The 23,598-nt window shown below is 35.9% G+C and overlaps 1 protein-coding gene across 6 annotated transcripts; it reads right to left on the reverse strand.

The window, feature by feature from the left end:
* Positions 1-98: 98 nt before the first annotated feature.
* Mf (myofilin) lies at positions 99-21,899 on the reverse strand. Of its 6 annotated transcripts, XR_011733950.1 has the most exons (9): positions 21,741-21,899; positions 14,355-14,491; positions 13,855-14,011; positions 13,280-13,368; positions 7,539-7,682; positions 4,611-4,865; positions 2,807-2,899; positions 2,272-2,369; positions 99-361 (listed from the first exon to the last, which is right to left on the reverse strand). XR_011733950.1 is itself a non-coding variant. In XM_071790556.1 (8 exons), the coding sequence occupies exons 2-7, from the start codon at positions 14,452-14,454 to the stop codon at positions 2,817-2,819; spliced, it is 828 nt and encodes a 275-aa protein (XP_071646657.1). In that variant the 5' UTR covers positions 14,455-14,491; positions 21,741-21,899; the 3' UTR covers positions 99-361; positions 2,807-2,816. The 6 variants fall into 6 exon arrangements, 4 of the variants coding, with proteins under 4 accessions (XP_071646657.1, XP_071646659.1, XP_071646658.1 ...); XR_011733951.1 differs by lacking the exon at positions 2,807-2,899; XM_071790556.1 differs by lacking the exon at positions 2,272-2,369.
* Between the last annotated feature and the right edge of the window lie 1,699 nt (positions 21,900-23,598).

A 23,598-nucleotide genomic window follows, 5' to 3' on the forward strand; every position in this document is an offset into this window, starting at 1 on the left:
TATGAATCATAAATGGTTGTAATTAAAATTATGAGGATGTCATTTTGAAAATTATGCTTGGAAGGGAAATGAGATCGGATAAACTGATATTTGCGTAATAAAATTTTGGCAGTGTTTATTTTATTTCAGATTATGGATGAAACGTACAATAAATCATATGACGGGAAATGTTAATAAATAAATAAAATTCCGTGGAAATATGCACTGTGATAGAGACGCCAAAATTCTTTCGGGAGACATGATGTAAGTTTTCTTTCTTTTTTTGGTTGACCTATTTCAGGCATTATTTTTTCTTTTTTTCGTCGTTTTTTTTTGTTTCACGCTTTCCGCGTGGCACCAGGCAGTCGTCAGTAAGCGTGAGCTGTAAAAAGAGAAATGCGTTGATCAAATATGAGAAAACGGAACAATGATCACGTGTGCACTTATGGAAAAATATTTAAATGAAAAAAATAATATTTAAGAAATCATAAATCTTTATGTCGATTAATCGCGCTTATCAATGCGACGTCGAGATAAGCTCAATTCTTGATTTATTATTTTTCCATAAGAGCCTAACTTCGAGGTTTCTACTGGAGGAAGTGTACAAAGTGAATTGATATGCGACGTTTAAAATAAATGCGGGATTTTTAGAGATGCTAAAGATTTTTGACATTTGCCATGCTCAGCAAGAATTCTCATTAATCTTCAAATTGTAATACGTATCCTCTCGTAGAAACCTTTGGGAAATTTAACAGAACGATTTCACGGAATTTTCATACGATGTACAGTTAAACATTACAAAACAGATTTTTAGACGTCCTCGTTGTACGCGGTGTAATGTTTCGACTATATACTGATGGCAGTTAGTCATTTATAAATACAATGTAAACACAGTATTATAAAGGCATCAACATCAATCGCTAAATATGAGTCTAAATTTAACACAGCAAGCTGAAAACTGGTAAATTATAAGTGGTAACTTGAACTACTCTACGCGACATTTAATATATTGATATATTAGCTATACTACATCGAACAGAAATATTACACCGTGAACGAGGCCCCCCGGTACACTCGTCTGGGGGTATTCGAGACATAAATATTCGACACACAAGTGTCTTTCACTGAAAAAACTCATTTGATATACACATTAGTTGAAAATATGTGTACATGAAAAAAAATGAGTAAAATGATGGTTCGTAAAATATAGGTTCTCAAATCATGTACAGACTAGGGATCCTCTAGTAAGGGATCAGACAATACGTCAACAGGCTGCGGATTGATTGCCGCCATTCGAGGGTCACTTTCGCTTCGTATCATATTTATTACATCCAATATGTGTTAAGTAAATGTAATGGTAAAAATATTATATTTACATAAATATAAATAATTATTAAAATATTTTACATTATTTCAGAATATAATACAATATAAATTATTTAAGGTTAAACCATTGAACATAATAAACATTCGAATGGTTACTTTTGCATTAGAGTAGTACAGTTTGAAACTTCGCGCGGCGCGGGCACGGGCGCGACCAGGCGCGACGCACGGCGCGCGGCGCGTCGGTGCTTTCGACCAATCGACCCTCAAATCTCAAAATGGCGGCGTATCCGGATTCCGGCGCGTTGTCCGATCCCTAGTACAGACCGTCGTGAGAGATGTTGATTGTAAAACAACTTTATGATTAGATGATTATGCTACCGATTACGTGAGGAATTAGGATGATGTTTCGTTAACGAAACCCTTCGGCTACGACGCTTCTGGACTGCCGCTCCTGTCTTCGGGGACAGCCGAGAACGACTAGTCGTTATGCTAAACGTCGCGTCGATCCCACAAGCGGTGAGTGCTATGGTTTGCGAATGGTAATAATCCTCGAGCGATACATACAATGATACATTGATTTTAACACTAGAAGATATACTAGCTTCTATATGAAGAAATCATTGCATTGTCTTTTTCATATTTTTACTTTAATCACAAGGAAAGTTAAATTTATAAAATTTAGAAAATTAATAATAGACGTACGGATAATTTTATCGTTTCTCCTCCATCGATAACAAGATTATTAAAATTCTATAAGATTTCTAGCTATTCAAAAAGATATTTAACGAATTAGAGTCATTTTGGCGCTGAGGAGCAAAACTGAAACTCTTCTAGTGTTTACAAATAAATGCGGCAAATGTGCATCAAGCAACGATCGTAATTTGCGGAATGGAGCTTTTTTTTTAATCACTGTACAAATACAATTATTTCACCACTGGGGACAGGCAGATATTGTCGGGCACGTACCGCGTGTTCGAGATTCTGTCAGCGGCTCCTCAGTCGGAGTAATGGCTCGGTAATTTAATAATTACCGCAAGGATTAGGGAACATTCTTGTGACGCATTCTGGGAAAAACATTTGGGAAAAAAAACAGTCGAGTTAATACACGAGTGTAATCGGGGGGTTACGCGAGGGGAGAAACGCATTTTCCGACATATGGGACTGTCGATATGTAACGGTAATTAACGAAAATGAAGAGACACGCGTGGTAGCCCAAGGGTTAAGAGGCCCGAATTCTCTCTCATTCAAACAGCCGCCGTAACACGGGCCTATTACGATGTATATATACGCTGATCACTCATTTGTTACGTTCTACTTGCAGGTTAATAGCGAGTGTAATACGCTTTAAATGACGCAAACGAGGACCGTATTCGGAATCGTGATGCGCCACCACTATCCCCGCCGACTCTGATTGAGATTATTGATTGTTTGACTTATTAAACGAGTGAATGGGGGTGCGAGGGATTCAACACTTCGACCACTTTAATCTCTTATCGCTCACTTTTTTTCGCTTAATTCGTGGTACGTTTATTATACCACGGGCTGGTAAAGTGAAATCGTGGAACTGGCTGCGAATAATAGTAGTATAACGCTCCTGAAATGATAGACATTCGTTTGCTGTAGCATCGGTCTCATTACATTAAATCTGCATCGGACACTCTCGGTTTTTGCAAATTGATAGAGTCGAGTCTGTCGTTAATCACTTGTCTTTGGTGAGATCTCAAACAGGATAGAAATAAAAAAACGCGTCTGAAAGGTGTCTGAAGGGTACTTGCAACGTTGAGGCACCTTTCGGACGTTTTTTTAGATTTTTTTCTTGGTGTTTGTGTATGTTATTCGATTTGTAAAAAAAATTGTGTAAAAAAATTGTTTGTCTTGAGAAAAGCACTCACTTGGAGATTAAGCAAGAATAAAATTTCGCAGTCTGTTTCGAAAAATGTGGAACGCGTTCAAAAAACAAACCTATATCCGAAATGTCGATTTCGCCAGTTTAATTGGCACCAGGTGTTCTCAATTTCACAGTTCGACGAAGCTGATGGCACAACCTGTGCCAAAATCATCAGCAATATCGCCGAGGTGCCAAATATCTCCATATGGCCGCGACGGTTGATATTTTCGATCGACGTGACAAGTGAAAGGATATTCCGATCCGTTTTCCGACGTCACGACTGGCGATGACTTCTGTCACTTAATTTATCCTCGAGCTAGCCGATTCAATTTTCGAGAGAAATTTAAAATTTGATCGTTACATGTTATTTCTTAGTTTTTTAAACTTTACTTAAATTTCATACAATCAAATTTTATCGTTTTACGTTGAAAAAAATCTTCACATGTTTGGAAGAAAATTGATCGATTGATTGATTCAGTGATTAAAGGATAATTACGAGAAAAGTTTTCGCCAGTAGAAACGTCCCCCTAAATGTTTAATGATGTCAATAATCGTGAAAAATTATCAAAATTTATACCGAGACTATGGCTATTCTACTGGTAAAAAGATAGACGGCTGAGTATGAGTTCCAATAGCTCACGTATATTACGAAAACGAATGGAAATGCAAAACACTTCTTGTGCGAAAAATATCTCGTCTTTCATAAGACGGTGTTTAAACTGTAATTTAATAATGTATGTTAACTGCATGTTAAAAAAATGCATTATGTTCTAGACTACTATGTCTTGCTATTTGACAATTTGAAATATTACATAAATTTTTAAAAATTTGTGAAATTATAGCTCTTTTGCATCTTACACAATACTAGTGTATAATATTATTTTCTCTCAATTTTTTGTGATAGTAGTCTAGATTTACATATGTATTTGCGATTACGAATGTCCTTTTAAGGAAATTAAAAAGCAATAGTAGTCGCAAATATTTTGATTACTGACTACAGGTTTTACAAAGAAAATTTTTATCAAGAAGCTATTTAAATATTTTACACGTCTTTTCTAGTTAGGTTAAAAATTCAAAATTTAAAATTTAACGCGTAGCATTAAATAGCCACGATATAGCGGAAATTTCGCAACGCTTCGACATCTTTTAATAGCATCTGTAGTCAGTGTTTGTCAACGACCAATGCCACTCCACGTCACATGAATTTGCGTAATCGTTATTTGCCACGAGTGTATATTTTCACGTTTGAAACGAAATTGTCATTACTAATTGAGTACAATTTATTGGATGCATTGTTATTAATTTATTAGTGGTTATAAATTCTAATATAATTAAAATTGAGTTGGCATTGATCTTTGATCGCCATGAAAAAAAAACGGTACGTTATTCGAGCCAGAGGGCTAGTGGGCATACATACCGAAGGGCCTGAAGGGATGTCGGCTCCACAGATAGCTACGCTTAATTGGACTGAGATAGCTGTCCCTCAAAAAGAACGGTGTGCGGTATTGAGCGTAACTCGGAATATAGGGCGCGTAGCTCGGGTACCACCATGGGTCCCTAGTAAACGCACTGATGGGTGCCATTGGTGATGGTTCCAGGAGATCGAAGAACGGCTTCTTGCGCAGCAAGACCGACGGACGTGGCAATAAGAAGTCGTCGTCCACGAGATTACCTGCGCGCGAGACGAATTTAATTGGAATCGATTGCAGACTGGCTCGCGGGCGGTGCTGAGCTCTTGCCGAGGTAGATATTGTTTATAAATATATACTAGTTATGTAAGGCTGTATATATGACTGTAAAGCAGCCTTCGGACTTTTCTTGTGCGCTAGAACGAAATATTATTAGCAGTGATTGTTTAGCAAATGCTCTATCCTGGGCTCTATCTTTACGACCTACCAAAGTTGCTAGGATGAGGCAATCTCTTTATTTGTAAGATGAAATTTAAAAGAGGGTTTAATGTTAAACCTCTTTTCATAAAAATTTAAGTGTAAATTTAAGTGCAAATACAAATTAATCGAAAAATTCCATTTAAAAAGGATGATCAAATCTTTAAACTTGAAAAATAAAATTTGTGATTATCTGGCATATGATCAAAAAACAGTAACCAATTTATTTCATTATCACTATTTTCCGATTTCTCATATTCCGAAAGGAAACGTAATTATAATAAATTAAGAAAAAAGATTAAAATTAAATCGTTACATTTTTTGCTCCAATTTAATTTAATTTTCTCATTTATTAAAATTACACTATTTTACTGTTCTCATCATACAAAAATTTAAAAAAAGTAATAATAATTAAATACATTAATTTACATAAATATTTATATCTCACATCTTGCGATGCTATATCTCATGTCGCACATTGAAATTTTTATTATGATTTAAATGTGATTTTTCAAATTTTGGATTTAAAACGCGGAGTTATACTTGAATTGAATCGATCATACAAAGTGATAAATGTACGCGATAACAGATTCGTCTATCGAAACTGATTAGAAACGTGAAACATGAGATATTTAGTGTAAATTTTATAAGGTATTAAATATTTCGCGGCAGTTAAAGTTCTTTGTTTTTTCGGCGGACAGCGGGGGAGAGGGGGTAGACCATTACGCGTAAACAACAGAGTTACCGCGCATTATCACTCGCACGGCGACACTCGAACAGGCAACGAGACGCTCCGCATTATTTTTTAAAACGCGGTTATTTTCTCAATTTATTACAGTTAGCATTTATGAGTACATCGCGCTTATGATTTTCTATTGAAACAGATACCGCGCGCGATTTTTATTTATCTTAAATAAGAATAATACAAGACAGGTATTACAATTAAGTTACTGTTTTATCGTAATATTCGCGATTAATTTATTTCTTTAATATCTACTTATAGATTTTACGATGCTATATCTCACGTCGCGCATTGAAATTTGCATCTATTTTAATTCGATTTAAAATATCCGTTATCCGTTTCGATTTAAGTGTTATTTTCTAATCTTGGATTTAAAACGGATAAAATTAGAAAATAACATTTAAATTTTATTAAAGATCTTGGATTTAAAACGCGGTTTTATGCACGAATCACCGAATTGGATCGGTCGTATAAAGTAAATGGTATGTACGCGATAATATTTTCATTTATCGAAATTGATTCGAAATGTGAGATACGAAATATTTAATGTATATAAATTTTGAAAGGTTTTAAATATTTCGCAGCTGTTATAAGTAGGCAGTTAAAATTTGTCTTGCTTGTGCGGCGTTCAGCGGGGCGTAGGGAGGGGGTGTAGGCCGGTATGCGTAAACAAGGTTACCGCGCTATCATTTATACGACGACACTCGAGTCGGCTAGATGCTACACAATCCGCTCCATACTTTTACAAGCTATTATTTCTTAAATATAACAATGATTCCCTATATACGAGCAATTGATAACTTTATTCGTTCCTACGATTCACGACCTGCGATTAATGATTTATAATGCGGATCGAAATAACAGCTTTACTGAAGTAGTTTTTCGCGCGATCTATAAAGAAAGAATTGATATAATAATAGACAATGTGAATTATAAATATTGATTTATTGCAATAAATACGGGCGATAATTAAACTTTTATTTATCAAATTCTATAAGAATTAGACTGAAGAGAAAGATTTTTATTTCGAAAACCGTATAATTATTTTAAATATGTGTAACAAATTACTTGATTTATTGTTCAAGAGCCTTGATGGAACAACAACGGAAGATCAAGGAAAAGAGAATGCCGAGATTTATCCCGAAAGAAGAGTAAAATGAAGTGCGTGCAATCGTTCGAAGATGTCGTACAAAGTATCGCGCGATCGTTACATTATAACAACCGTTTCGGGAGTGTCGATCAAAGTGTCGCGCGTAATTACCGTGTTGTGAATGTGTAAGTGCTACGTACCCTAATGAGAGGAGGAGCAGGCCTGGGAGGCATCAGGCGACAGCGGAGCAACTTTGGGGTAAGTTTATTTTTTATATATTATTTGCTAGTTTAATTGTTTAATATTCCTTATTTCTTATTATTCCTTATTTTTTATTTTAATATTCTATTTGGATTTAAATAAACAGTAAGACGAAGAAATTTTTAGTCGTAAAATAGAAGGTCTTATACTTGACAAAGAATTTTTTTAAAAATTGTATAATTATTTTTTATATTTACTTAAAGTATATAAATATAAAATTTAATGAGCTAAGGAGATATTTTTTAAAATATTGATTATTTTAAACGTTGCTATAATTTGGATTTTATATTTGTATGTTACGCGCATCGGGGTCGGTGAGTCAAAAATTAATTTTTAAATTAAAGTAAAGTTGCGTTTTATACTCACCGTGAATATCAAACAATCGTTTCGTACTGAGCGGTGGGCTTAAGTGACGAGCCATAAGCGGAGATTTGCTCGGGTAGAGCCTGTCGATGTCCGCCAAGCGATTCAAATGGTCAGTCCAAGCCTTCTCAGCGTCGAACGGTTTCGCTGTATGTAATTTTGCCATTTGTGAGATTTACCATTTTGCTGATAGATACTAAATTATTCAAATAATTTTGCTGGGATATTTAAAATTATTCTGCTTGTTCAAAATTAATCTGACGCATTCGCATTTCGTCCAAAAGGAAAGAAATATATCGATTAATTTATATAACGTCGAGAATCCGCGAAAGACTTATATTATCTTGACTTTTAACATACAAATATTGATGTATATAGATATTTGATATAGATATGGAAATATTAATCCCGAATAGTTTACGAAAAATATATCGGACTTCTCGTCGTTAAGCCCCTTGCACAATAGGCGATAGCGATAGCGATAGCGACAGCGACAAAGTTGCCGACAAAGGTATAGCTATTTATATATTTTAACTTCCCACATTTCCTATAGGCGAACCAAATTATAACTTTGTGAGAGTTTGAAACAGAGCTCGTCTAGTTAGTGTATCGCAAATTAAAGTTTCAAACTCATCACTAATTATAGAACCGTCATTCGCTAATTAAACGCAGAAATAACAAAATGCATGCATGCATTAGTGTGTGTAACTAGTAATTTTTTCAAAACTGAACAATATGTTCGTATAAAAGTAACTTGTGACAAATTGTTCCCGATGTATTTTAATTTATTAGTTTATCATAACTTAATAATGCTTGCTGTTTCATGCATGATGTATGTATGTATGTGTGGCGGTTCACGCCACCAGCGATACTCGCCCGCGCGCTACCTGAAAATGGGTAGTTCGCGTCGACGCCGCTAGGCGTCGCGTTGCCCATGCATTCTCTCAAATTTAAAGTTTGACATTGATGTGTATATAAGCAGACCAGAGGGTCTTCATTCTCACAAATGGCAAAATTACGATACAGCGAAACCATTCGACGCTGAGAAGGTTTGGCTGACCATCTGAACCGTTGTCTGCTTATGCACATCGGTGTCGAACTTTAAATTTGAGAGAATGCGCGGGCGATGCGACACCCAGCGGCGTCGACGTCGAGCCTGTGTAAAAAATAGCATGACGTCACGTAAAGTGAAAAAAAGCATACTAACCTTGTGGAAAAAAGCTGCTTCAAAAAGTCGGTAATAGAAAAAGTCTGCGGCGGTTTGTAAAAAAACGATTCGGTTATCAAAATTCGTAATGGAAAAGAAATAGAGAGACGGTGATTTGTACTGCTAAAATGCGATTCAGATGCTTAATTACGAGCTATGACGGCTAAACTAGAGCTCGCCAAACTTTTTTTTTGTAATTATTCGTGTGCTCAGTCACTACTATTGAATTTTATATTTGTATGTTACAGGTTATCATCGTAATTACATCTCCGCTGCTGCGCATCGGGGTCGGTGAGTCAAAAATTAATTTAATTTCGACTGGCTTTTACTTTACAACGTACTACAACTAATATCGCTGAATCGGCTGAATATTAGTTCTAATTCATATTTTGCACGTTTTATTAGTAAATTTATAATCTGACTTAAATATTTGCCGATTGCTTAGTACAATTTTGCTTCGTTACTTTACGAATATTGTGGCTATGATAGTTTTCCCCCGTTATTAATGCTGCACTTATTTGTCATAAGTCAGTTAATCTATCACACTGCCTAAGCTTTCGAAGCTTGAATAAGTTACGTAAAATCCTAAAATCCTTCGTTAAAGATCGATACGTACTAAAATCCAGGTGTGCAATCCAACGTAAACTATGTACAGTATTCGTGGTGATCCTCTATAACTATTGCGAGTATTGCGACGATCCGTATACGTCCATGTAATTATCATAGATTAGCAGTCGTTAATTATGCAATTCTAGTCATGACAAAATTATGTTTGGCGGTGGCTCACTTAAAAGAAAACTAGCTTACTTAACTAGAAAAGGGGTTCTAAAGAGGTTGGGGATCGACAATAAAGGAAAGAAAAGTACATGCCATATCCTGAAAAAGATAGAAATTTCTGGATCTGGTTGTAATTAATTGCACGTTAATTTGTCTATTGTTAGTAAATACGCGTGCATGTATTATTGCCGATTAGAGCGTGTATTAAAAAGAAACTTTCGATTTTTCTACGCGCATCACCCTTGGATCTCCCATAATCTCAATTTATACTGCATAGATTATAAAATCTGTTCTTTATGTTTAAATTACATCGGTGTAAGTGTACTTTTGTGTGTATATTTGTAATATTTTTTTACTGCATTTGTACTACGATAGGAAGAAGTTGGACAATTTTTATGGGGAGACAGGCGACGATGTTGTGTCTGAAAAATCGGAAGCACGAATTAGAACGCGCAAGCGTCGAGAGAAAATTTCCAGCTTTTTCAAGTTTTGGGCGGCCATGTTTCGATGTCAGTTTATTTCTTCATCAAAATTTTTTCGAAAAGGAAAATTTTTCCGCACGTCACTCTTCCGCCAGCTCTGCTCAAATACGCGTGTATTGTCCCTTTCCGACAGAACTACCATACGTTTATCACACACTCTGTGCCAATCGCAATTCCACTATGTTATCACATAATTATTTACTAATTCACTGTATGATTGTGTACAATGCTGCTTAAAGTAGCGCATATGATAATCAGAAAAGTCTGCTTTTCCACCACTTTATCCCATTTTCAATTTGCTGTTTTATATCTCCATTTTGGCTTATTCGGTTTTTCGCAATCAAGCTGCGACCTCCACCTCAGCTGTAAGAGTTAAGGATTCCTGAATACTGCATGTTCGCACCCTGTCCTTGTGAGTGTTTCATATTATATTAAAAATAAAAAAATATAATGCAAAATGCGTTATAAAAATTGTATAAAAAGAAATTACTATTTTATTGAGTTTTTAGCTGTCGTAAAAGGTTTTTGTTGCACTCTCGTAAAATGTCGAATTTTTTATTTCGCAATGGCTAATGTTTTAAAACTTTATGTTCTTTTTTTGGTGGCGCGTTTTCATCCGTGAAAAATCGCGATGTTTTTTCGACTATCTTAATATATTGAAAGAAAGAAAGGAAGGGAGAGAAAGGATGTGTATTGACAATGCTCAGGATTGCGATATGAGATTGTTTCATATTATCAAAAAGCGACTGACATTTTGTAAGTAATAATAAATTAGTAATTGTAAGATGTAAACCGATGTATATACGTGTTAATTTCATATATTTAATTTTTATACAAAATTTTATTCAATTTTATATATTTAATTTTTATACAAAATTATCTTGTATAGTATTCGTGATTAAAAGTACACATGCTCTCTCTAAATGCGCGTGTGTGATTGTGCACACTAATATTTAACTTATTTTAATGTTTAAACTATTGCGCGAATAAAATATAATCAATGGTTAGATGAAAAATATACAAAAATATGATTACAGTAATGAAAGGAAAATTACTTAAAAATTTCATTATTTATTAACCAATTTGTCTCTTTATAACATTCCACGTTACAACAATTATATTAATCCATTTTTAATTAAACATCACATTTGATTGCAATTAATAAAACCGTTATAAAAAAATTATTAAAAAGGCCACGGCCTAATACTTTTAAAAAAGCATTAAATTAACGATTGCAAAAATTACGTGGAACAATTTTATTAGACATTAAAACGCTAAGCAATTATTTGCTTTCTTCTATGGGTGATGCATACGTGTGTATAGTGCAATGTGATATTCATAAATGTGAGGAATAAGCGGGATTATTGAGATTGTGCATGACGTTAGTTAATCGTGTTTCGTAAGCAATGACGTCGCGCTCGGGAGGTGAGCGCGATTCGCTCTTTGGTCTCCCACTTTCGGGAGATCTGTTGGCGTCTAAGGTCACTCAAATCGATGATGAGATTCAGTATGAACCACTTGTTGGGTCTAGCGCCTGGAAATCAGAAAATCAGAATCTCTGCTCAGCGGCGTGCGAGACCGCGCAAATCGACAATGATACCCCACTTTGATAACTCTGAATCGTTACTGAACATACGACGAGGTAGGAAATGCACTTTCTCTCTAGAGACGAGTCACACGGTGGCACCTCGGGCACGACACGTATGATCCACGTGTGATCCATGATCGATGGAACGGTGAACGATGAACGATGATCTGTGATGCTTGAATGCTCGATTCAAATTAGGCATGATATCAATAATGGTCGATCCGTTGATAAAGTTATACTCGTTGAAATTAGATAGTTAATTTGATTATTAGAAATATGCGATGATTGGAATGAGAAAATTTGATACATTATTACAACGGGAAAATATTTATTTGATCGTGGTGAATAACGAAAATTTAGAAGAATCAATTTCTTCAGAACTGATCATTTCGATATTATTATGATGTTTTCTTTATTTAAAATGACAAATTATATTTATGCGCTAGAGTGATTTCAAATTTATTAAATTAGAATATTAAAAAGCTGATATGATAATGAAAGGCAGTGTTAATTTAATCTAGGAAAACTTGAGGCGATTAAATATTATATTGAAATTACAACATATAGTTTTGATTAATTAAATATTTTGTTGAAACTATTACCCGCCTCAATTTTTTCTAATCGTGTTTATTTTATATGATGGAGTATTTCATCGCGTAAGTTTATGTCATGTCGATCTGAGTTCGGTCTCGATCAATCGATTAGGATTCAAAGACAGGGATGTAACTCTGAAGTGGAGCGTCGCGAGGCAGAGAAGTCTTCAGATATTGAAACATATTGTACATATATTTATATACGTACGTAAATGTGTTCTTATATAGCGATATAAGTATAATAACTTAGATACAAAGAGAGACGCGTAAAATAATTAGTATTACACATGGCGTATGGTATGAAGGTAGACACGATTATTATTACGATTTACAGTGAGACTAAACAAACGGTCTGATTGACATCACGTTACGTCCAAAAAGTGCATACGCATTTTACACATATCGGAGTAGTAGCGACACGTGGCGTAAAGTCGGGGTTTGGGGGGCGAGGTTGGGCGGGTGGAAGAATGGCAAGTCCGTGTTTGATATAGGTTCTTTTCTCCTCGGTTAAATTATGCAGGCAAGGTGGAGGGGTAAGAATGTGATGTACGGTACCTCTCCGGGGAGGCGTTTCTGGCTTCTGAGAAAGGCCCGGAGAGTCGCGTGTGCGTGCGTAAGATGCGACGATGTCTTTCTCTCGAGAATGATTGTTCATTCCGCTTGTATTTTTTTTTCGTCCCTTTTAGAACGCCGGCCAGAAGCCAAAAGCACCGGGTTATACATCGAGAACTTAATCTAGGAAGGTCCACGAGAACAAGTGTAGTTATCTGTTAACACATTGCGGTAACGGTACGCCTTGGTGATTTTCATAATCCATTCTCTGCGTTCATGCTTTTTCTCGTTTCTTACTCGCGTTTTTCGGTTCTACTCTACTTCTGCTCGTTCTGTTTTTCATCGCGCTTATTGTCTCTTATTTTTTTTTCACGTTTTCTCTCTCACATTCTCTCTTTCTCTCTTACTTTCTCTCACTCTCTCGCTCTCGTTCGACATCGAGGTATTATAAGAGTTTTCGTTTCGTTTCGCGCTTTCGATTTTTTTTTCTAAGACGCCGTTCACTCTCTTTTGGACTCTTTTGGTCACAGTTCTTTAGTACGTACCGGGGGTGAAGCGTTCTACGGGTTTGTACTGATGGGGATACAGCTGCCTTGGCGAGTAGCCGTAGATCTCGCGGTGCACGGGTAAATACCTGGAAGAGAGAGACAAAAACGTAATCTCGTTAATATTTCGCAAACCTGGAACGCATAGATACTTAATTCATAATAAATTCATAATAATTTAACACTCATTTCCAAGTTTTTCTCTTTGCTTAAATAAAATATAAAGAGTTATTAAATTATACATATACATATTTCACCATTATATTGATTATCATTACTAGAAAGTAGGACTGAAATTTCGCAAAGTAGGCCGACACAGATATATTTCCGTATTTTTGGATGTCTGCCAAGAATCGATATACAAGACATATCTAGAATACATTCGTTGTATAAATAATGTGTGTCTAAACATACTGAAAAGGAATGCGATAATACGATTCTGTCTTGTATTTTGACATTCTGTAATTTAGCTAATTTTAATAAATCTGGAATTTAATAATTTTAATAAGTCGCTAATTATCTTATCCGTGGCGATAAACGATGACGAACGAGAAGAAAATAATTCGCGTACACACCTGTATCCGGGAACATTAATACGGTCGGCTGCGTGAATCGGGTTTTCGTAGATTGACTTTCCAAACGGCCACGAGGTGGAATGCAGCTCAGGAAAATCCGAGCGGAAAATGCCGCGGGGCCTGTGAGTGTGCTCGGGAGCTCTGATGTCGTCAGTGCCTGTTTTTATTTCGATTTTCATTTAAAAAAATTTTTTTTGATGTATTATACAGTGAACAGCGTGCGATATTAAAATTCATATCTAAAAAAGACTAATTAAATAAAAAGTACATGGCATGAACAACCTGATGAGCTAAACGTACGTATTGAATTGATTAAACGCCGCGTAAAAAATGGATATATGACAAAATACATACGCAAGAAATTTTTAGAAATGTTTACGGATCTTGCTTTTTACACGTGGAATATTCTGTACAATTAATATAAATTCAGAGCGCATATTTATTGGAAATTCGAAGAGAAACAGACAGTTTTATATACGCGTGTGAAGTGAACGTCTTACCTTTCAGGGCCCGTACGTAACTCTGCCAAAATTTCGCCTTCCTTGTGATGGGCTCGTTGCGCCCGATCATATCGAGATTGCTTCTGAATCGCGCATCCATTTTGCCGCTCTACTGAACTGCTAACCACACTCGTTCGCTGTAATAAGGAAAAAAATAAACAGATAATTAGGTTGCATGTGATCCTTGCTGAAAAAAATAGCTAGATTCACGAGCCGCGAGGATACGGGCGAATACAATTTTGCGAGAGTGTTTATAGAAGTTCCTAATCGTTCAATTCTTTGTAGGAATCGCTTTTCCTCGTGTGGAAATGTAAAGACTGTCGTACATGTAAAGATCGCTGAAAAGCTTAAAGAACGTGCAACATATTCTCAATTCAAATCATCAGTTTTTATCAAATTCCAAAATAGTTTAGACATTGATTAGTTGGTAAATAAACTTTTTTTTAATTTATGTTACTTCGAAGAATTTTAATTCGAATAATTTAATATTGTAAAGAAGAGCGTTTAATTAAACTTTTATTAAAGAAAAGTTCAGTAAATAAATTTTAAAATAAAGGAGAATGTGACAATTATGCATATAAAGATATATCTTTTAGCGTTTTTTACTCTAAAAGTTTTCTCTTTCTTTCAATTGCTTGCACGTATAACGTTTGCAATTAGTAATTTATTAAGTTGCAAAAGAAATGGACCACAGATATGGAAGAACTTTATAAATTAAGAAATTCATGCCAAAAAATTTTATATCGAGAAAGCTTTGACTATTTTATTTTTGAATAGGATAAAGAAATATTATAAATTACCAGAGGTTTGTTTTAATACAATCGGAAACAATGTTTCTATGAAAGAGGTAATAAGCGCTATACAAAATTCTTGTGGCCCAAGGTGATTGCATAAACCACCTTAAATTTAACGACTTGCGTAGGTGCGGCTGTGCTTTTTTAACCTTGCTTCAGTAAACTGTGCTCCATTTCCGCAATCCATTATCATGACGCAGTCAATCCCTTTATTTATTCACGATATAATTCTGCCAGATGAATTCGTATCAACCCTAGTTTAATTTTCTCTTTCTCTTTCTCTCTCCGTCTTTTAATGTCACTTCTTTTAATTTGTTAATAAAAAATATTTGGTAATATTAGGAGATATGAGAGAAGCTAATATGAAGATATAAATAAACTTATTTTTATCTATATAGCAGTATTTTAATATTTTTCAAATTGCACAAAAATTATTATAACACTATAACGTTGTTTTTAAATTGAACCGACGAAATGATAAATTGACGTCGTCAAATTCAGATTTGTAATTTGAAAATTGTCACTTGGTCACGTCTCGCTTTCGATCGCGTGAGAAAGCAAGATTGGTTTCTTGCGTTAGGCAATAATAGCCCGACACAAAACGGGAGCGTCGTTTTTCTTTTTGTTGACGCAACGGATGCCGCTAATTTTAGCATCACGCGTACTTTATAGTCGCCCTGGATCGCCCGAGCGGTTTCACAGATATTCCTGTTTCATTCTCGGTGGGAATGACTGAAGGTCGTGAAGATGAAGTGAAAATGGGGTTACCCCGTTGCGTTAGTCTTATTTAAAAAATATATCTGGGTTATTTGTATTAAGTGCATGTACATGCGATATGATTTTGGTATGTGACACTTATATTTTTAATATAAATATCGGAATTATTGATTGCGTTTTTTCTTATAAAATAATATCAAGATTATAAAATTCTGACACTGTTATCTTTATTGAAAATTAGTAGCCATCTAACTGTTTAAGTATATACACAATTTGTAGAAAATATGAAACAGTTGATTGCTTCTTGTTTTCAATGGGCATAAATCTTTAAGATAACGTTGTCAGAATTTTATAATCTTGATATTATTTTATAAGGATATATGTTATATATATTTTGTATATAATATATACGTAATATGTGTAACAGCAATTTAATTAAAACATTTTTAGAAAAAAAATGTATAAAATTTGGGAGAATTAATTTTTGATTAATTTTTTCGAGCTTTTTATAAAGCAAGTTAGTTGAGCTGTCGCATCGAATTCTGCAACTCAATCTCCGAGCATTTAGAAAGCATGCGAGGAGGGTAGGCAGGTCCCCTAAGCTTTCGTGATTTGTTCTCCAGTCTGCATTCTCGAGTAAGCAAAAAGGAAGGCGTCGCGGCGCCCACAAGCGACGCGCCGCGCCGTGACGCAAGAGTCCCGGATTCGCACCCGCGCGGCCGCTATATTTAGGCTGCCCGGGCCCCGGTCCGTTTTTAGTTGGTAACAGGTGGAAGCGTCGAGAGAGAAGTCGCGCTCGAGGCAGCATAGTCGACGAGTCTCCGTCTGACTTTGACCGATTTTCGCGAACCCCCATTGGAGACTCATGGTACCAGTATGTCTCGACGATAATGACCTCGTAAAATCCCTCACAGTCATGGCGATTCCAGCACCGAACCTCGATGAACGCATGGAATACGAATTTGCGCTTTTATGATCTCGAATCGTTAGGCCTTGTGTGTATCGTGGAGATTACGTTATAAATATCTGGAGAACTGAATTTTTTTATATCAATATCTTTGAAAATATCTTGAAAATATCTTTCTAAAAGATGTCTAGAATACAGTGATAACGTATCGGTTAGCTATATAAGTGTAAAAAGAAATCTCTGAAATTATTTAGAATCTTAATCCTTTGACATGTTGCGTCGTACCTACTTCTACTAGATCATCCGAGAATATCTTGACCTTAAAATCGCATCCGCGTGAAAATGAATCGAGCCACGAATGCTTGACACGCTAACCAATTTGCGCAGATTTCTACGCCAAAACGTTGAATTGAAAGAAATTTATCAAACATTTCTAAAAACTAAATATTACATGTAATAACAAGGAAAATAAATATAAATTGAATGATGAAATGAGAATTTCGAGGGAAATCGCATTTTTATCGCGTTTATTAAGCGACGTAAAAACGCCGAAAAAACAAAGTTGAAAGATATAGACGCGTGGTAGAAACACACGCGGTAGAGATGATAAGGTAGATTAAATCCTCATCCGGATGAACGTGGTAATCTAGATGGCTTCTAAAAATATATATGGCGCGGTCAAATCATCTGGGACGTAGATCCAAAAACTGCAATTACGTTCCCCTATCCGTACAGCCAATTTGAGAACCAGGTTAATTATCGTTGAAATAACTTTTAATTAGTATAGACTACTTGCTTGTTATAAATGAAGAAAAATTAATCTGTCACACGAATAGTTATATGCAACTATTAATCGTTTATTTAACGCGTTTTGTGAACGTTAATTTTCATATGATATAATATGAGTTTTTACTAAAAATCGAAATTAGGCATAGGTTATTGAAACGATATTTTATCAATAAGTTTTTGATAAAAAAATAATATTAATTATTTTTGTATTTTTATCAGAAACATTTACGTATAAATAAAGATTCCGTAATTAGAATACCTTTGCCTTTTGTTATTTAATCAAGCTATTTTATGATTTATTGTACACGAAAATACAAGAATTCGCGTACGCGTGTCTTACGAATCATTGCGTTATACGTGCCATGAAAGACGCGTGACGAATTAAATAATCAAGAGGTTTGGCACTCTCTCGCTAACACGTGCGAAGCTTTAGTTGACCCTCCCAATGCGTTGCAAGAGGATTACGGTTTACGACTGCGCTTCCACCTGTCGTTCTAACATTCTTGGCTGAAAATCCCGCGCTACTCGCGCCACGCGACCTCGTAAGATAGCCAAGCTTGACATAATGCAGCTTGATTAAATAATAATACATTATATGTCCGGTTGAAGTAGAATTCACTTTGAATTAATTCAAAAATAAACTTTAGTCATCTATGGAATAAGCTGTCTTACTTTATCATTTCGAGTAACTTTTCTCATGACGAATTATATTAAATAGTTACTGGACGGCTTCCAAAATCATCTTTCTATATTAGTAAGATATGGTAATAAAATTATTTACATACGACATGCACTATTTGAAACTGTACAGTAAATACTTTATTTTCACGTTTGCAGTAAAAATTTTCTAGCTGATAAATTTACTCATTCATATTTTCACATACATGCAGCTTTAAATTTAATTTAAGGCTTTTTTAATCGTTGATAATTAAATAATTACTATCTTGTTATTATCTTTAGAGAAAAATTCTTTCTATTAGAAAATATAATATTGCATAATCAGCATTATTATTAAACGCTATATTGCACGATTGTATTATATTAAGCGATTATTTCCATCAAATGAAAGTACTTTGTACACGTGGTTCAGTTAGAAAGTGTTAGAAACTGACGTTGGCGACTTGGCAGGCGGGCGATCGAACGCGAATTTCTTAAGTGCGTACGCTTCTTTAGACTCTGCGGAGCTCGCGTGACTTGTTAAAAGCCCCGGGAATCCGCGTGACGGTCTCGTAGGAAATCACGCGGAGGAAAACTTTCGCACATCGCGATATTAATGTCGAAACTTTATCGGCACTACGCAGAAGACCAGTGTATGTTACGTGATACGCAAGTAGCTGTGGCGTAGGAAGTAGTAGCGGCCATTCCGGTCAGACAATGTTCCAGCTGATGCGATGACATTAAGTGATTATCATTGATTATTGTACGCGCAAGTTTTTATTACGTGGGTCTTAATTTAATGCACTGTTTATGTAAATTTTTGTTCATGTTTTTCGAGTGTATATAATTACTGTAAATTTTTTTTACATATGAGAGACATAATTTCTGGTTAAAAATCTTATTCCATCATTCTGCACATAGCTGAAATTAATAAGTATCGTCGATAATCAGTTTTTATTATATAAAAAAAAGTTATTATATCAGTTCTTATTATTGTTTTATTCGTTAATTTTTAATTTAATATAAAAAGAAAGGATGACAAATTTTTTAATAAGTTCAGTTTTGATGCGCTTTTACGAATAGGGATAACGAGAAAAATTTCACACAAATAAGACAAGAAGATGGTAGCAGAATTCTAAATTTTATATTACCAAAGCTTTGAGAAATTAGTCTATTGCATTAGATAAAGTCTATTTTAAGCTAATGCTAGGAACGTGTTTTTTCGGGGTGTTTAGATAAACAAAATTAATTTCTAGATTAGATCTCACTTGTTGTGACAGAGCAATTGACAGATCGCTTGGATGTCACGTTTATAACAGTGTTAAATTTGATCTTGACGCGATCAGAAAGTAGTGACGCTACACAATCCGGTCAGACGTACCGTTTAAGCGAGTCTTACGATACTTTTCCTTCTAGTGACAAAACGAAAAACCTGATAGAAACGTAAAGCTCGCATCGCATTTCTTGATTAATAAGCAAATTGTTTTGAGTTTTAACAGTAGAAAGGGAACGGTTATAACAGACGTGCGTCGGTCTTGGCGGAACGCGCGGATCGGCTATTCTCGGCCGGCGGTATAAATACGTGATCGTGCGCGCGCTCGCGTTATGTAAGCTTTAAACAAATCGTTGCCAATTATTATAAACAATCCGGCACTTGCAGGCGATTGGCGTAAGCTCGACGACCGTTAGGCGTGGCGCACTTGTGCTGCACCGAGTCTCAAATTGGTATTGCAATAAAAAGGAAACCGTAGACGACGCGTACCGGCCATTGCCAAGTTTCGCTTTCACGAAATTAGAATTCACCGGAGGCGGAGGCGAGAATACGATCGGCACGAAGAGCGGGGACGATAAATTTCCGACGTTAACAAGGACCGCTTTAAAGTCGTCGTATTCGAGAGATCGTGCACGAGGCATCTTAACTTTTTGTGTCCCAAGCGGTTTTTCGTAATGAAATCATCATCTATTATGAGCAGATTGTCTTCATAGGTTCTTGTAAATATGTAAATATACTTTTCAATAGATTTTTTGGAAACCAATTTGTGTTTATTATTTGTGATCGATATCTTTCAATAACTGAGTAATATTATAATTCTGTAATATCGTGGCAATATTAAATTTATAGTTAAATTTATAAAAATTAAAGATTTATTCTTCTTTGAACTTTGAGTCTCAAGAAATTTTAAAATAAAATAACTATACTTTTAATCAATGATACCGTTGAACATCTGTTAGAACACGTATATATCTCACGTATATAATTTTACTTGTTTAATTATATAATAAGATATATCAAGTCGATTAAAAAAAATATCAATGCCACACGCATATAGGATATTAAAAAAAAATTTGCTTCCGGCAGGGGGATAAATTATCGAATAATTGAATAATCTCTCATAATGCAATCAACAAATTTTTATTTAGAATGCAAATGCAATTTTACAGAAAATTGACAATAACGCGTGAGTGTTAAAATGAAAAAGTAGGTACATATTACGCAAGTACAAGTTCGTGCTATTTATCTGTCTTTCTGAAAGGCTCGCACACTTTTGCGCGATTGTACTCGATTTTAAACGTACAGCTGTCAGAGAGAAACGTCATTTTAAACGGCAACGGGGTAGCAATTTAGTCACGCAAAGCAAAAATAGTGTTCTAGACGTGAGATCACGAATGAGGTCGCGATTATGCGTAACTGACAGCGCTCTTGTGAGTAAAGATAACATATATTAAAACAACATCGAGCAATTATATTGACCGATGAAATAAGGCTGAAATCCTGAATTTCGAGATGATGAATCTCGAATCAATTTATTGTTACAAAGTCTTGATGAACCCTGATGAGTTTGACATAATGACAGAACTAATACTCCACAATCTCTTTGTTTATTATTTTTTACTATACATTAATGTCATATACATCAAGAACGCGTTAATTAAAATTATTAGTCTAAATTTGCTTTATTAATCTACAAGCCTTCGCTAAATTAGTGACATTAGTTTGTGAATACAAATACTCGTGAGTACACACATATAAGAACAGAATAAAATGTAGAGAACATGGTTGATAGTTAGAACATGATTAGCACGCAGTCTTGCGTGGGTGGGTTAGTGGAAGAGCGAGTTCCTACTAAAGATATGCGACGTAGTTTCGGCAGCGCAGGAGGACCACGTCTGACCAGGCGCTTCTTTCTTCACTGTCGCACAGTAGATCGCGGACGCGTTCGGTAAAACGCGTTAGAAAATCGCGTCGTTTTTTCACGCGATTGAGGGAAAGTCTCTTGTTCCTCCTTTACATAGGCACTCACAATGGCGCTTGTATCGCACCTCCCTTTTTGCTACCCCTTTCTCGATTCATCGTAGCTAAAACTTTTCCCCGCGGCTTCCGTTATTCGTTTTTTTTTCTCTCTCTCTCTCTTTCTTAGAAAAAAGAAAATTTTGCACCTGTCTCAGTCGGAGAGAGAAAGAAGGAAAGAAAGATATAGAGAGAAAGAGAAAGTAAGAGAGAGAAAGGATGTAGACCTTTACCTAAGTATTTTTGGGCGACCGTTCGGTTCGGGGATTGGACCTTAGACTGGGCTGCTGCCGTCAAAAGTGTGGACTAGTATACCGTTGGTGGTGTACACGGTGGCGCCGATCTGGCGACGGGATCCGGGATAAGCCACGCGACATTTATGGCACAACCCCCGCCAACGAGAGACGATTGGTCGAACGAGACCATCGTGGGAAGGAAGATGAGGGAAAGACGGGAAGAGAACAGAATGTGCGCGCCGCAGCATCCACTAACTTGCCCTCGTCGCAACTCGACGCAAGTTCGCTTGCACTTGAGATTACGTTTTGGATTTAAGATGTTGGTGTACATGAATATCTTGTACCTGAGGGGTGGAAAATGCTTCACAAGTTCTGAGAACATTGCGTAGAAACATAGCGGCGTTATATAACGTTAATGTAAAATTGACGTCCACGTTTCCTGATGCGCAAGCACTTGAGAGAATAGTATCTTGTATAGATTTATGAGATTTGTATTTACGAAATATTGGGCGTATGTTTTTATTTATCTAACGGAGAATTGAGAAGGCTTTTAACATGAGGCTATAACATGATAGAAGCACCACCAATGGTATACTTTCCTCTTAAGAAATACACATGTGTGTGTACATTAATACGATGTTCCATAATTTTGTACGATAGTTACTCGACAGCAATTTTTAAAACTTACTCCTAGTAATATTTTTAGAATTTTGAATTCGATCATCGCTTTTTGCGATAGACGGTAATTGACAGTAGAATATTTTCTCTTCTTTGACTCATTTGGATCAACTCGTAGCTTCGGTAGCCGTTCGTGTTTTCTCCGCAACGTAAATCACCGCTGCTTGCATTATTTCTGTTCCGTTGAGCAATGACTCATTCTAATGCGAGAGAGAAGCTGCAGCACCGTAATGCAGATGCGTCGTTACCGCGTGCACGTGCTCTACTTATGCGATGCGTGAAGTATACAAAAGCAGGGCGTCGCCTAATTTCCGGAGTGGCGCAGCGACTGCAAATCAACCTCTAATGCACCTTAAATTAGCGGCCCATATTTTCCCGCGAGGCGCAGCTGTAACGAGGTGTCGATACTCGTTCGTTAGCAGAATCGTGAAAGTCAGTGCCGCCGATTTACGAAAGTGCGGCGATGATGATCCCGCGCGGCATAGCGTACTCGCGCTGTACCACCCGCGACTTACGCTAATTCTAAATATATGCAGTCATATGTCGTTTTTTTAAATATACACGCGTGATTCAGCCACGCGCTGATGCGATTCTAAAAAAGGCGTTCGATTGCTCAATCCCGTTCTCGCGACGTAGTTCACGTTTCCCTGTCAATGAGCGCCCTTGATATATTTTTGCTCCCCTTGAACCTTGAAGCACACGTGTGATTTAAGAATACCGCACGAATTTAATTGAAATATTGCTTTTAATTCCCGTGTGTAATATATGTGTAAAAAGACGTTAACATATGTAGTCGTTTTTATTCATAAATAAGCAGATGATATTAGCGCTAAACATCATGTACCTGCAGGCGGGTGATGAAACACATGTTAAGCCAGATTGACGTTGCCAGTACGCGTGATGCGTGGATTCTTGAGTGAAGGCCACTTTTGTCAAATGCATTCTTGTCGTGAAATATAGCGTGGTGTTTATATTACGTCATAGATATCGTTTTAAAATTTGTAAAAAATATTTAAAAAATTAATTTATATTTGGATATACGAATAATAGTGGCAACCATAAATTTGACGTTTACTACTACAAATTTAAGAAATCTTGTTTATCGAGATGATAGACAGATGTCGATGGGCGAAGATATTGAAGACGATTTTTAAGAAAAGTATATTTTAAAAATTGC

The sequence above is a fragment of the Temnothorax longispinosus genome, chromosome 10 (genome assembly GCF_030848805.1).
Source record: "Temnothorax longispinosus isolate EJ_2023e chromosome 10, Tlon_JGU_v1, whole genome shotgun sequence".
Classification (NCBI taxonomy): Eukaryota; Metazoa; Arthropoda; class Insecta; order Hymenoptera; family Formicidae; genus Temnothorax; species Temnothorax longispinosus.

Coding starts and splice junctions, on each gene's coding strand:
- Mf (XM_071790556.1), bottom strand. CDS start 14,454: ATGGATGCGCGATTCAGAAGCAATCTCGATATGATCGGGCGCAACGAG. Junction 13,369..13,854: donor ATTAATGTTCCCGGATACAG/GTGTGTACGCGA, acceptor TCTCTCTTCCAG/GTATTTACCCGTGCACCGCG. Junction 2,900..4,610: donor ACATCCCTTCAGGCCCTTCG/GTATGTATGCCC, acceptor CTATCATTTCAG/GAGCGTTATACTACTATTAT.